The sequence below is a fragment of the Trachinotus anak genome, unplaced genomic scaffold, assembly GCF_046630095.1.
Source record: "Trachinotus anak isolate AG129_WGS33_773 ecotype Australia unplaced genomic scaffold, CSIRO_AGI_Tana_v1 ptg000002l, whole genome shotgun sequence".
Lineage (NCBI taxonomy): Eukaryota > Metazoa > Chordata > Actinopteri > Carangiformes > Carangidae > Trachinotus > Trachinotus anak.
Genome location: NW_027273853.1, coordinates 10,557,688 through 10,572,960, shown reverse-complemented (window position 1 = coordinate 10,572,960; position 15,273 = coordinate 10,557,688). Strand labels below are relative to the sequence as shown.

Sequence of the window (15,273 nt, the reverse complement as noted above, 5' to 3'; positions counted from 1 at the left end):
ACATTTGTTGTGTTCTCTGTGCACACTAATCTGCACAGGGTTTGTTTGCTGATTCAGTGAAAATTCGTGCACAAATGTTTTGTCCTTTCTCCAACATTCCTCCAGCCTGATGTGTTATGTCACATCTGTTCAGACAAGTCTGGCTTGGAAACATCAGCCAGTGTTACTGAATGTCAAGATAAGCTTTGCCTCTCTCTGGCCGCCAGGTGGCTATATAGCACATGTTTTGGTGGCTCCTACTTATTGTGCTGTTATGGCAGCTCTGTGTGCTTGATACCATTTCCTCCACCAGTAGCGTTATTTCTCAACGTCAGAACTGTATGATAGATATCTTTTGAAAGGAAAACACCTGTGTGGAAGTGACGGTGATTAAAAGAAGGATATCCTTCCTAAGGTTGATTTAAATAGGTTCTCATGTTTCAAATTGTCTGACCTGCAGCGGAGGTTTAGTCCATGCAAGGTCCGTGCTGCAGTCCAGCAGAGAGGCATTAAATCGGCAGTGGGAGTTTTGTCTAGACAGACTAACTTTCCTTTTGGGATCGAAGTTCATTGACGAGGTTCTTGTGCAAAAATACGGTGCAGTTCTCATGTGTCATATGTGCAGATTGAAACAATAAAAAAATCCCCACTGACTCTTGCTGTGTGGGCGTTTTGTACATTGCTTCATTGATGATCAAATTCCTTCACCAGCTTCACTGAAGTGTATTGAGTGATAGCCTATTTTTAGCCTATTTTTAGCCGGACGAGTTTATCATTAACGCGCATGTGCACTGCAAAACCAAGGTGGGGCAAAAAACTTGAATGTTTCTGACGGAGTCAGGAGACTGAAATAAGTTTGAATCGAGAATAATTCATCGCTGCAGTCTTTGCCCGGTTGACTTTTTACGTTTTTTCTGACCCACCTCACTTCTCCCACAGAGAGAGAGGCGACACTGCGCCGATACGTTTGTAGAAAAGTTTTTTTTTTTCATTTATCTGAGGGTACTTGATTATGATGTTGAAAGGAGACGCAACAACAACAGTCTTGGCTGGTTTTATTGAATAACTTTTGGACTGCTGAAGTTTCTGTCACCTGAGAAACTTTTCACTTCCTCATCAGGACTTCGCGTGTATTGCGCTTCGGTATCAAACACGGTTTTTTTATTTATTTCGTGAATGGGAGTTTGGCTGCCGTCGCCCACATGAAAACGGACGTCGGACAGTAGCTGAGTCACCTGTTATTGCCTTCAATCTCTCGGTTTTGCCTGCAGAAAGGTAAGAGTTTTATTTTGAAATGTGGCCAGGTCTTCTGGGCACAGTGAAGCTGCAGAGATGTGGTGAAGCTGTCTGAAATATAACCAGCAGACCTGTCAGATTCTCTCTATACCACACACTGACTCTAGGAGGATTAAAAACGCAATGTACAAGTGACTAACAACTCTGATGAACTTAGATTCATCTCATCAGAGGGCACTGGGGTTTGGAGGCTGCAGGTGTTAAGAGACAAGGACGCAATAATCAAGCCTTTACCTGTTCTTACCTTAACTGAAAGCATCTCAAAGTGCTTCAAAGTAAAATAAAAGTAGGCTTGATAAATATGTGATTTCATGATAGATGTGGCCTTATCAACGTCCTCCTTCAAACTTAGGCCACTTCCTCTGGCTTTCTGGGGTGCAACAACTGCATCAGGCAGCTCTGTCACAACATGGTAGATAATGGTATTGATAATGATCATAATTCTCTGCCTACTAAAGATGTTGAGCATGCATCACATCTGTTCACAGGGCCCTGAGATATTTCACAGTTATTTAAAGGTGTTACTGACCCATTTAAACTGGCTGCACCCACTGAAATGTGTAACTTGCAGAGGGATATTATTAAATGACATTGCTTCCTAGCTCAATTGTGCCTCTCCCCTTTCAGTCTGTCATTCTAAGGAAACAATTAATCAAGTATTTTTGAAAACCAATGCACTAAAACAAAAGTTCACTGAAAGCAGTATTTGTCTGAGAGAGGAACTGAGGACCTCTTGGGTCTGTCTCAGGGTGATGCCCCTGCAGTTTAGACAGGAATTCCCTCACAGGTCAGAAACACTTAGAAAAAGACTGAAGCCAGTGTTAGAGCCTTCTCCATCTAAGGCTCTTCTTTTAGAGTGAAACTGTAAAGAAGGATGAAGTTGGTGAAACAAGATGAAGAGAGCTCATGAAACCACAGCAAAGCCTAGCTGCTACCCTGTAATGTGTCATGCATGGCTGCATCAGCAGAGCAGCATTGCACTGCATTGTGTGCAAAGCACCGCAGCCAGGAAGTGTCTGTCCACTGCTCAGCTATAGCAGCTTTGCCTTGCATGGTGTTTTCTCGATATCTCTCCTGGTAAAATCATCACTTAACCAAAATGTCATAAGTGTTAAGACCTTCATTGTGTTGTTTGAACGCTGGATATCATTAAAATGCAAAGTTTACTGTAGTGTCTCTAGTGTTGTTAAATTAAAGGGGACTCTCCCCTGACTGACATTATTGATTTCTCTCTTCCTGTTGCTCTGAAAACTACCTTGTTTTGCAGTGTTAAGTTTTATGTTGATTTATGATAAACAGGGTGCAATTTTAGGCTCTGTATGCACCAGTGAGCCTCATAGGCAAAACCGTCAGCCATTAAAGTGATACAATGATGGCTTGTACTGCAGGGCCTACCACTAAAGTCATACTTCCTCTCTTAGATCCCACAGTTGTTTCAGTGAACAGTGCTGCTGCACCAGAATCCAGCTGTTGTCCCAGAGGCAGAGGTGATTTCCTCCTCCGAGGAGAACATCTGCAGGCTGTCAGGCCCAGCTGGGTGACCTGTTGGCACATGCTCCTTCCTTCTCCTTCTGTACATTTCTCCTTTCCCGCCACTCTGGGTTTCTGTTTGTGTACCCGCAAAATGAAACCTCAATGGATAGAGAAAAAAAAATCATTGTGTCCTTCACTCTCCACTTGGCTCTGCCACCCTGCTGCTATAATAGTGATGATAACAGGGCAGCAGCATCAAAGCAGCTGCAGAGCATCCTGAAGCTTTAGGGTCAGGATAAGGGACGGATCACCCCGGCCCCCTGCTGCACATGTGCGAGGTATACAGAAGTACAGAGCTGCAATAACACAGACATAATGTTCATTGTAACATTCTTACTACAGGATATCCAGTGGTGGAGGACGTATTCAGAGCCTTTCCTTAAGTAAAAGTATCAATACATAAATGTAGAAATACTGAATTCCAAGTAAAAGTCCTGAATTCAAAATCCTACTTAATTAAAGCACAGAATTATTATCTGCAAAATATATCAACAGTAAAAGTACTTGCGTCATAGAAAAATGACCTCTGTGATTGATATTATCATATATGACATCATGTTGTGTTTTTTAGTGTTAAATGTTGATCTGAAATATAACTACAAACTATATCTGTCAGATAAATGTACTGTCGAAAAAAGTACAGCTTTCCCTCTGAAATGTGGTGGAGTAAAAGCATAAAGTAAAATGGAAACACTTACGTAAAATGAAAGCATTTCAAAATTGTACGGTACGTGCGGTATGTATTGTGCGGTGAGGACAACTGTTTGAAGGTTGCCTTGATTTTCTTCCAAGTAACATTTAACAAACTAGTTCCCCATGGTGTGTTTGAGTGACACATTTGCAAATCCCTCCACCTCTGGTCTTCCTCACTTCACTATAACACCTCAGCTTTTGCAAAACATAGCATAATCAGCATTTTCACCTCAGCTTTTGTCTGCAGATAGATGAGGGAGTGGCAGATTTTAACAAGACCAGAGATATTTCTGCATTCCTGTCCTGTCTTGCTGTGTGCAGTCAAGCTGCCACTGATCTGTACAGTTCAGACTACAGCTGACTTGCATAAGAGCCAAATGTTGATGAACCGGTCTGGTTTGAACAATAGGATTGTTAGGGATGCCCAGATTATGCAAAATTGTTCTCACCTCATACAAAGCCGTATGAACTTTGTTTCAAGTGATGTGACACCTCTGTTTATTAGTTACTTGTTAAATTTTCGACTAAGAGTTTGTGCTCTTTTCTGACACCGTTCAGGTTCAGCCTGTCACTCGACTTACTGGTTTCCTGTTTCAGTGACTTATACCATGCATCGCTTCTCCTGTAGCATACAATATCTCTCAATCGGATGTAATAATTCACTGATGGCAATCACTGTGTCATGCCGTTGTTGGACATGACACAGCTTAGACTATGTTTAAAAGTGAATTCTCATGATGATAACATCAACAGTACACAAGACACAAGTTGATTGTGCTTGCCGAATAAAATATGAAGAACAGTTTTTATTTCCAGACCTGCAGAAGTGAAGCATTGCTGCCCATTGCTGCTACTCACTGGGCAGACCGATGATGATGATGGACTTTTTAATGAGACAGGGGTCATTAGAAGCCCAGAAACTTGACCAACTCACAATGACAGCCTTGTGTCCTTCCTGAAAAGGGCAAGCTGTGGTTCCATGTAGAGCTCTGTGGAAATGGCAATGTGACTCCATGACAGACTGAGTTCTGTCCCATTCAGTCAGCTGCTGGTGGCCTGCTGCTGAGATGCATTCACTGTCCCAAAACAGATGAATTAAAAAGTGCTGTTGTGTGTCAGCCTTGGCCCCGTTGATCCATTCCTCACTTGGTGAGATCACTCTTCTCCTTCACCAAGGACTTTGCCCAGACACATTCTGTTGCAATCAGGAATTCTGATGGCTTTACTATTTTCAGAGTGTCATGAGTGCGATTTCCTGCTTCAAGTTACAACTCGGGCAGGGATGGATCAAATATTATTTCAAAGATTATATTGCATCAGATTAGGTGAGTTTTTAGCTAGCATAGCTTGAGGTGTGGCAGTGTCGTTTGGTCATTTGATCCATGATTTTGGTCTGGGATCAGCAAAGTTATTAGAATTCATCCTCTGGGCACCGTGAACATCTGTACAAAATTTCATGACAATCCACCTGATAGTAAGATATTTCTGTCTAGACCAAAGTGCTGGGCAAACTAACCTTGGCAGACTGACATTGCCGTCCCAAGAGCTGCATTGCTACCATGGCAAAAAATATTTTTTCTACACAAAATGCATGTTTACTTTTTCTGACCTCTCCCTAATAATTCCTTTTTCTGGTAAAATACTGAGTAGTCTTAGCATCCCATGCTTTAAAAAAAAAAACATTTAAACAGAACAATTTGAAAACATAAAAGTCACTTTGGTTGACTTGTTGTTGTGACTTGTAGTCATTTTTAAACCTATTACGAGAGCTCGCTCAGAGAAATTACCTCCTTTTAAATGCGACACAAGCCAAAAATATTTTTGGTGTATCCATTTAACACTTTGGTTTTCTTTACAATGATTGTTCCAGCCTCACAAAGCTGCTGGCGTGGCTGTGGACTGTTATTCTTGTTTCTGTCGTTGTGACCTTCTGCACATTGTGGAATGTCAAAGTGTAGAATAGAAAATATGGGTTGGGATGTGCAGTAGGGGGTGTTTGTTTGGTTGATGAGTGTGGGAGACGTGTCCAGATAGTTTTGTCCCTCGATGCAGAAAGACAGCTGCAGTGCTCCATAGGGGACAACTCTGCCACATCCCCATCATACTGAGTGATGACAGTCCTCTCTGGGACACATGGGAGTTTTTAGTCTCACATGTGGTGTCTGTGAAGAGGCAAGTTATTTATTCAAATGAGATCAGAATTTAAGATTATGTCTGAAAGATTATATTTGTGAGAGAACAAGGAGGTGTTCAGGCAGCGATATCAACAGATTATGTTGTTTTCTGTCATGTTTCTACAACTGTAAGATCCCCACCCTAATATTGGAGTATTGTAAATCTGGGCTCTCATACAGGAAGCTGACTTCATAGTGATGGACATGTCAGAGGATGTGACCTTGTGTAAAGGGACAGAGCTATCAAAGCAAGGATTTTCCCTGATCATTGAGCCCTGTCGCCTTTCCATGGGAACTGATACAGGAAGAGAGGAAGTGGGGTTTTGAAGGGGGTGGTGTGTTGAGCATTACTTTATCCATAGGTCATCATTTCATTATGACGCCTCTGCTCGAATTTGTTGTGTATGTATCATGGAAACACTGCCCCGGGTGATTGAGGTTTACTGTCACTGTGGCTGCTATACTGACGTAAAGAAACGCTGGGCTGGATGAGTCCCTTGGGCCTGGTCAGATCTCACCACAAGTTTGCATTCCAGCGTTGAAGAGAGCTATCGTGATTCCTGCAAGGCTCAGTCATTGGGGCTCAGAACCAGTGTGTGTCCATTTTAGGTCAAAATGCACAGTGTTGCTGTATAAAATACAAACTTCAAAGCAGATCAAGTTTTATTCCTTTTATTTATCAGCTAGAATATAAAATGTAGTTGTGTATTTCTGTCTTTTTAATTTGTCTTATTGCTCCATCTATCTACTGGAAGCCGGTCTTTAAGCAGATACTATTGTTCTGCGTCATGGAAACATTCAGCCCCAGTTGTGAAAGTGTGATTTTAAAAAAAGAAGACTTGTTAGTTCTGCTTTCTGTATGAGCAAGTTATTTTTACTGACATTGCCTGATCTTATGCCAGCCTAAAGTGATCTGATAATAGGTGACTTCTTTCCCATCAATTGCCATGCACCCCTGCAAAGCAAAACCCCAAATTCACTGTCTTCCTGAGAACATGTTTGTGGTTAAGTGAATACCTTTGAAGGAGGTTTGTCACAGTTTAAAGTAAATTCTGTTTTTCTTCATAGGTACTGCATGTGTGTGTGTTTACCAGCTCTAATGGTAGCAGCTAGAAAACCCCACCTGTGAGAGGATCGAACTGCCTCATCATGACAGAGGTCCAGGTAAGACAGGCCTCTAGAGTTCAAACAGGGGTGCGTGTCAGAACATAGATAGAGAAACAAAAATGTAATTTGTTTACTAATTAGGCATCTGCCCACATTCCCATAGACTCCATGGCCGCAGGGCACAGAGTGTGTGGCCAGGTACAACTTCAAAGGCACATCAGAACATGACCTGCCCTTTAACAAAGGAGATGTGTTGACTATCATTGTTGTCACAAAGGTAATGTTTCATATGCTACACCTCTGCCCTATAAAGACTGGAGTTTTTCTTTTCACTTCTCATGCATGTGAGTTTGACACTGACACCTATTGTCCCTAAATATGGGAAGACATGGAAGGACTTAAATGTTATGTTACTTACCCCACATTGATATTTATTCATTTTAGCCTTTGCTGACATTTTGTGTTTCAGGATCCAAACTGGTACAAAGCTAAAAATTCTGCAGGTCGTGAGGGAACAATCCCAGCCAACTATGTTCAGAAAAGGGAAGGTGTAAAATCTGGAGGCAAGCTGAGTCTTATGCCGTGAGTATGCAGATTATTATATATTGAATATATTATATATTGTCCAATGCAGTCTTCCACTGTCAAAGCAAACTGAATTAGGTTTTTGTATTTGCTGTCTGCATTATATCTAAAAGGCTGCCACTACATCAGCTTTGTTTGGTGCCTGCAGCAATGGTTAAAATAGTTCGACTTTGGCCTCTTCCTATGGCTATGTGGTGGCTGAAGGCAGATGGCCTATTTGTCAAGGCAGCGACGCTTTATTTATGTGAATGGAGACCACAGTTGGGTCGGGCTGTGTTGTAATTGCAGTGCACTTGTGTCTGTTTCCAACTCAGCTTTGCTTGAACTCTGCAGAGTTTCCTGTTGTTTGTTTTCTATCTCAGACAGAAGTAATCTCAAAAATCTCCTTGTTTGTCCATATGACGAGTTTCCGCGTGCATGCACACACTCGTGTGTATGAATGACAGGCTTACAGTGGATATAAAAAGTCTACACACCCCTGTTAAAATGGCAGATTTATGTGATGTGTAAAAAATGAAAGAAAGATCAATCATTTCAGAATTCTTTCCACCCGTAATGTGACCTACAATTTATAAAGTTCACGCAAAAGACAAATTGAAACCGTTTAGGGGGAAAAAAGGTACAATAACCTGGTTGCACAAGTGTGCACACCCTCTCACAATTGGAGATGTGGCCGTGTTCAGAATCAACCACCACCATCACCTTCAAACCAATTTTAAATAATAGTTACTTTATACCTCCCATCAATTTCAGTGAATCTGATAAACCCCAAAAGCTGAGCTGTTACTGCAGTTTCCTTGACATCTACTTAGTTGCATCCTAAGGTCCACAAAGAGCTTCAGAAGCATGACCAGGATCTCACTGTTGAAAATCGGGAGAGGGGTACAAAAGAATTTCCAAGGCATTAGATTTACCATGGAAGACAGTAAAGACAATCATCAACAAGTGGAGAAATTAGTCATGACAGTGACATTATAAAGAAAAGGGCGTCCTCCCAAAATTGATGAAAAGACAAGGAGAAAACTGGTCACAGCAGCTGCCTAAAGGCCAATGGCAACATTAAAGGAGCAGCAGGAATTTCTAGCAAGTACCGGTTGCTCCGTACATGTGACAACTATCTCCCATATTCTTCATCTGTCTGTGCTATGGGGTAGAGTGGTAAGACAGAAGCCTTTTCTCATGGAGAACAACCCATCCAAGCCTGGCTAGACTGCACTTATTGAATAGGTGTAGTACTTAGTACTTACACCAAGATCTCCTGCTGCACATCAGCTTTAGTTTTGTCCCTCACTTGTAAGTCACTCTGAATGAAAGCCTCTGCCAAATGAGTAAATGTAAATGTAAATGTACATTATGCAAAAAATACACCCAGTTTCCCAAAACCAAGTGGAAAAATGTGTTATGGTTTTATGAGCCTGAGGCTGAACTTTTTAGTCATATTTCCTAAAAGTATGTTTGGCACAAAACAACACAGTACTTCACCAAAGGAAACACCGTACTCACAGTGAAGCACGGTGGTGGCAGCATCATGGTTTTGGTCTGCTGTCCTTCAGCCAGAACTGGGGCTGTAGTCAAGGTAGAGGCAATTACAAATAGCTCCAAATACCAGTTGGTTTTGGTTTAAACCTTAGAGCGTCTGCTAGGAAGCTGAAGGTGAAGAGGAATTTGAGCTTTCAGCACGACAATGACTGACAGCATACGTCCAAATCAACAAAGGAATGGCTTCACCAGAAGAAGATTAAAGTTTTGGAATGACCCAGCCAGAACCCAGACCTGAGTCCACCTGACTTGAAGAGGACTGTGCACAGGAGATGCCCTGGCAATCTGACAGGCCTGGAACATTTTTGCAAGCAAGAGCGGGCAAATAATGTCAAGTCAAGATTTGCCAAGCTGAGAGACTCTTACACCACGAAGACTGAGGGCTGTAATAAAACCAAAAGATGCTTCAACAAAGTATTAGTTTAAGGGTGTGCACACTTGCTCACTTATGCAACCAGGTTATTGTGAGTTTTTTATTCATTCATTCATTTGTTTATTTATTCATCTCATATCTCATATTCATCTCAGTTTGCTTTTACTTGAATTTTATAGGTTATAGGTCACATTAAAGGTGGAAAAAGATTATCAAATGAGTTATTTACTGTTTCATCCATTTTATGCCACAGAAACCTCCCATTTTAACAGGGGTGTGTAGAATTTAACGTCTACTTTATTTATAGTGCACTTGATCACAAAATCATGTCTCATAGGACATTGTGAAGGCAAACTTACCTAGACCAACAATCAGTGACAAAAAACAAACATAGAGAAAGGCAATATGAAACATACAAAATATAATATAATAAACAAGACATAACAGCCCTACTTGAGCTTCCCTTTCTCTCTACCCAGTGTTGACCATAAATGATCAGTTACTATGTGTATTCATGTTCATAGACACGTTATGTCTCATGTGTTATGTGTCCAATCTGTTGAACAGTAAGTACACTGAAAAATAAATATGAAAAAACAGACATAAGTCAAGGTATGCCAGATGACCGTCTCGTATAAAATGCAGTTCTTGTTACTGTAAATATCACCAATACGTAATCTGAGAGCAAAATGGTAAAGGGCCTCTGAGTGGAGGCAGTATTATGTTTATAGGAATACAGAACTGAAAAGGAAAACTGCTCCGACAAACCTCTTCCTACAACTCAGGGGAAAGCGGCTTCAGTTTCACTGAGGAAAAAAAACTCAGCATTTTTTATGTGATATTTAAATGCAACTTTCTCATGGAGCAAGACACAAAAGAATTTACTGTACATTCTGTGACTCTCTCAATAAAAAAAGTGGTCACAGCGAATATGCAAAATACTGAAATGTATACCTCTGATTGATGACAGCATTTATTTTATTTGCATAAAGGCCCCATTTGTTTGGCAGGAATTCAGATGGTACAGCATTCTATATTATCTAAATTGTTAATCAGATAATTTATAAGAAAATGTATTATTAAAGTTCATAAAGACTGATTCCCCTCGACTTACTGAATAAAATTTTTAAAACAGTTATAAAAATAGTCCACAGAAAGTAGACTATTTTTATAAATAAATAGGGAATATCATAAATCTCATTAAAGGTACAAACTCTCAGTACATAATCACTCTAGAACAAATTACAAGAATATAAAAAATAGAAACAGGATGTTACAGCCACTGCTCTCATTCTGATTTTTTTTGGGGGGGGGGACCACATGAGCTGGTAGTGGAAAGGTTAAATGTATATGTAATAATAGCACTTAATAACAACAAGGTAATTTTAAAACAAAAGTTGCAAAGTGCATTACACACAAAAAAAGAGAAATATAGACAAGAGTTAAAATAACATACAGAATACTTTTAAACTGACTGGCTAGAAATTAGTAGAATAGAAGGGGAAATAAGCTTTTTAATGACTGCTGCAGACAGAAGGACATCAGCAGAGGAGATACAAGTGGATTTCAGTCATTTGGTATCTAAAGTCTATATATTTCCATCATTTTAAGAAGCTTTGTGCAACATTTTCAAAACATTTTTTTATATTGATTTTATATATATCTCTGGCTCTTCCACTGGCTCTTCCAGATGGTTTCACGGGAAGATAACGCGGGATCGGGCAGAGCAGCTGCTTCACCCACCTGAAACAGGCCTGTTCTTAGTGCGAGAGAGCACCAACTTCCCCGGCGACTACACCCTGTGTGTGAGCTGCGATGGCAAGGTGGAGCACTACCGCATCATCTACCACAACGGCAAGCTCACTATTGACGAGGAGGAGTATTTTGAGAATCTTATGCAGCTGGTTGAGGTAAGTCACAAAATTAACTTTTGTTTTCTAAATAGAGCATGGTGCTCCTAGTGATTGCTCTGGTGCTATATTGAGCATTAGTCTACTGTATGTATGGTGTACTTTCCTGTTTTAGAGTTCCCGTGTCTTTGTGCTACCTCATAGACCACATACAGTTCCTGGAACAAATAATGAACAGGAAGTGTCAAAGAGGAAGAGTGAACAGTATGCTGAGGTTCAGAGTTCTAACCTCAAAAAGACACCAGTCATTTTGCCTTAAAATGACTCCTTTTCCTGCGTGAAACACTTTTGAACAGCAGCAAACTGTATATTCTACAGAGTAAAATACATGTGTAAGTTCAGTGTCACCTACTTAAGGGAAAACCTTTTCAATCGCCCATTCTGTCTTCTCTCTCCAGACAGCCCTCTACTGGTCATTGTGAAGCGCTGCACACTGAGTTTTATCACTTCTTAACTGTAATGCTGGTGGGGTATGATTTGGGTTAGTGTTAGGAAAGTGAGTACAGTTGTATGTGGATCCGGTGTTTTCTTATAGTCTAGTAACATTTTCTTTGATCATTTGGGCACCCGCAAAGTAGTGTAATGCTTTTGTTTCCACTTTATGTGCATTTTACTCTTGCTTTCTCCAGGTTAGTTTCTAATTTGTCTTTGTTTGTATCTAGCACTACACCAAAGATGCAGATGGCCTGTGCACCAAACTAATCAAGCCAAAGCTGGAGGAGGGGACAGTGGCCGCTCAGGATGAATTTTCCAGGAGTAAGGCTCAGTTTGTCAGTCTTTAACAATCCATGTTACTGTGACACTGCAGCCTTTTTGTCTATGAGAAGCATGTATTGGCGTGTTGTGTCTCAGCTGCATACTGTTTTCTCTTCAAATGGCCAACAGGTGGCTGGTCAATGAACAGGAAGGACCTCAAACTGCAGCAGGTTATTGGAAAAGGAGAGTTTGGAGGCAAGTTCCCATTTAAACCTTGGCTAAATTTACACTGCAGAGTACCTGTGATCCAGTGTTGTTTTGTTGTTCACATGTGGTAGAGATCATATGTGTATTATAAACATGTACTAATGCAATTTTCATAGCCATGAAGATTAATTAAGTAAAATGTTTGGTCAAACTACATTGAAATACTACATATCAACAATAGGTGTGTTTTTCCTGCCACATTTGTACCTTTTCTTCAGCTCATGTTCAGATAAATACAGTTTCCCTGATTGTGTACCAACAGTACATCGTTATTGTTTGTGATTGTTCCAGATGTCATGGTGGGAGACTACAGAGGGACTAAAGTAGCTGTGAAGTGCATAAAAAATGATGCTACAGCTCAGGCTTTTATTGCCGAGGCTTCTGTCATGACGTAAGGGTCATTAAATATTTCTTGTTTTTTTTTTTTTTCTTTTAGAAACACAAATAAACCGAAAATAACATGTCTGTTTTGTCTTCTCCTCCCTCAGGCAACTACGGCACGATAACCTGGTCCAACTGCTTGGAGTGATTGTAGAGGAAAACGGGAGTCTGTTCATAGTTACTGAGTACATGGCCAAGGTAGGTAGCTGACTGTCTGACCAGCTGGTCATTGTCAACATCCAGAACATAGTTATGAATGTGTCACACATTTGTTTGCTTTTCTTAGGGCTGTTTGGTTGACTACTTACGTTCCAGAGGCCGGACAGTACTTGGTGGAGACGCTCTCCTTAATTTTACACTGTGCGTATTTCTGCGGCTGTCCACAATATCTAGAATCATGCTGTGTTAAAGGCAGAGTCAGGGGCGCTGTGGAGCACCGTGTTGATGAGCAGGTCGCAGATTTGTGTGTATTTTGGCTCATGCACATAAGCGTGGAGGTGACCTGATACTCTGGCGACTATAGAAGGTCAAAATTCAGATATGCGGTGGAGCACATACTGACAACAGAATGTGAAACAAAAATCATGCTACATATTATGAATTATCTAATGAATCCTTTGTGGATTCAATCGCTTACATTAAAGTTTGAGCATTCAACTAGTTAACACTTTGTCCATTATCAGTTTTTTCACATTTACACATTTATTATGCTAATAAAGTTTAATAACTTAATAATCTTACTAAGCTTACTAAACCTTACTAAGGTTGAAAACTAACTAGGCCAGGACTGAAAGTTAAAATGAAACATCCTTCAGGTTTTTAAATTTACTTTGCACCTGCACCTGTACAGAGACGTCTGTGAAGCCATGGCGTACCTGGAGGCAAATAACTTTGTCCACCGAGACTTAGCAGCCCGAAACGTTCTTGTGTCAGAAGACAACATCGCTAAAGTCAGTGACTTTGGTTTGACCAAGGAGGCCTCTTCCACTCAAGATACTGCTAAGCTGCCGGTGAAGTGGACATCACCAGAGGCCCTCAGAGAAAAGGTACACTGGTATTTAGAGGGACTGCTGACCGTACTGAGTAGTGTGCTTTGCCATGTTTACCCGTCACACGGTGAAAGAAACTCTAACATCTATGTTTCTCTCTTAATTGACAGAAATTTTCCACCAAATCAGACGTTTGGAGCTACGGTATTTTGCTTTGGGAGATTTACTCTTTCGGCCGAGTGCCTTATCCAAGAATTGTAAGTATCAGTATGTTTTTGTGAGGCATACAGAAAATATTAAGGAGGAATTAAGTAATAGATTCATTAATTATAACTTATATTATTTTCTGTAGCATTAATGCTTGAGAATGTACTCTCAATGGTGATATTCATGGTGGCTTAGAAGATTGAAATATTATTTTAAGTAATGTGTATAACAGAAAATCAATTACTGGTTAATAAAATAAAGATGTTAAACTAAATTCCTGGTTACTACAAGATTTAGCGACCAAAAGTAACATTTTTGATTTAAAAAAATATTTTCTGTGTTTTTTGGTTAAAAGCGTTTTTCACATCACATGCCTGAAATTGCAAATTGTGCCACACAGAAGTTTCACACTAGTTTATCAAAATTATCTGCTGTGATTCCTCTTCTCCGTAGCCATTAAAAGACGTAGTGCCTAGAGTGGAGAAGGGATACAAAATGGACTGTCCAGATGGCTGTCCCGAAGTGGTGTATAACATCATGAAACAGTGCTGGAACCTGGATCCCGCTGCTCGACCAAGCTTTCAAATGCTGAAGGAGTGGCTACAACATATCAGCCAAGGGATGGGGAAAAAACCGTGAGAGATCTGACAGCAAGCTCTGAAGTAAAAAGTGACTTTCCTCTTTCTTCATTTTGACCACTCGGACCATAACCAGGAATGAAAAAATTGATCTCATGGACTGTATTATTTGGCACAATTCACAAACAAATACACTTTTCCCTAACTGTTAAATATGAGTGTCAAAATGTAAGTTTCATAATGTCTCAGGTTGTTCAAATTGCAGTGAGTGGCTCAGTAGCTCTATTAAATCTTACTGCACTCTGTTATCAAGAGTGAATGATTAACTGTCATATCGTTGGGTGCTGCCTCAGAGCCACAGTCCCTTGGCCTGTTTTTTTACATCTTTTATGTCCTTTCCGTTGGTATCCATGGTCATATCGGCGGCATCATTCATTGTATGAATTTGTGAACATCATTTGACTAAGCTGACTGAATCTGTGGTATCAGTTTAAAGAGGAAAGATGCTTCAAAAGTAGATTCATCATAACTTGACTTGCTGTATTATTTGTTTGTTTTTTTTACAGTTTCCAGGTACACCTTTTTTGCATGAAATGGTGAATGTTGAATTATTTTGTTAAAAGGACTAAGTTAAAATAACTATAATTATGCAGCTTTATTTGTTCATGGTTATATAATTTTGAATATGCCTACTTTTGAATCCCTCTGTACGTCTATAAAGAAGCACAAGTTTTGACAAATGTCACCTTTACTACTGATATAATAACACCATTCAGCTCAGTCACGTAGTCATGATTCCCATGTATGGAATGTTTCATTTGACATAAAAAATAAAAATTAAAAAAAAATTGCTAATTGTTCGATTTAATCAAACTATCTGGATTTTGTATGTAATTAGAAAAAGAGAATGTTAATAAATTTGTTGTGCTGCCATTTTCAACAATAAAGTATAATTAATTTTTGAAA

General features: G+C 40.0%; 1 protein-coding gene across 2 annotated transcripts; it reads left to right on the top strand.

Annotated features, from left to right (window-relative positions):
* The first annotated feature begins 774 nt into the window (after nt 1-774).
* LOC139631543 (tyrosine-protein kinase CSK-like) lies at nt 775-15,273 on the top strand. 2 transcript variants are annotated; one of them, XM_071495791.1, is made up of 14 exons: nt 775-1,254; nt 2,697-2,762; nt 6,744-6,839; nt 6,946-7,059; nt 7,252-7,364; nt 10,970-11,189; nt 11,852-11,945; nt 12,075-12,140; nt 12,444-12,543; nt 12,641-12,731; nt 12,820-12,893; nt 13,384-13,579; nt 13,693-13,779; nt 14,183-15,273. In XM_071495791.1, the coding sequence occupies exons 3-14, from the start codon at nt 6,825-6,827 to the stop codon at nt 14,366-14,368; spliced, it is 1,356 nt and encodes a 451-aa protein (XP_071351892.1). In that variant the 5' UTR covers nt 775-1,254; nt 2,697-2,762; nt 6,744-6,824; the 3' UTR covers nt 14,369-15,273. The 2 variants fall into 2 exon arrangements, with proteins under 2 accessions (XP_071351892.1, XP_071351884.1); XM_071495783.1 differs by lacking the exon at nt 2,697-2,762 and having other exon boundaries at nt 800-1,254.

Bases quoted from the DNA above. Each gene is read 5' to 3' on its own strand.
- LOC139631543 (XM_071495791.1), top strand. The intron at 11,946-12,074 runs GTAAGGCTCAGT...AATGGCCAACAG, and splicing joins TCAGGATGAATTTTCCAGGA to GTGGCTGGTCAATGAACAGG. The intron at 12,141-12,443 runs GCAAGTTCCCAT...TGATTGTTCCAG, and splicing joins TGGAAAAGGAGAGTTTGGAG to ATGTCATGGTGGGAGACTAC.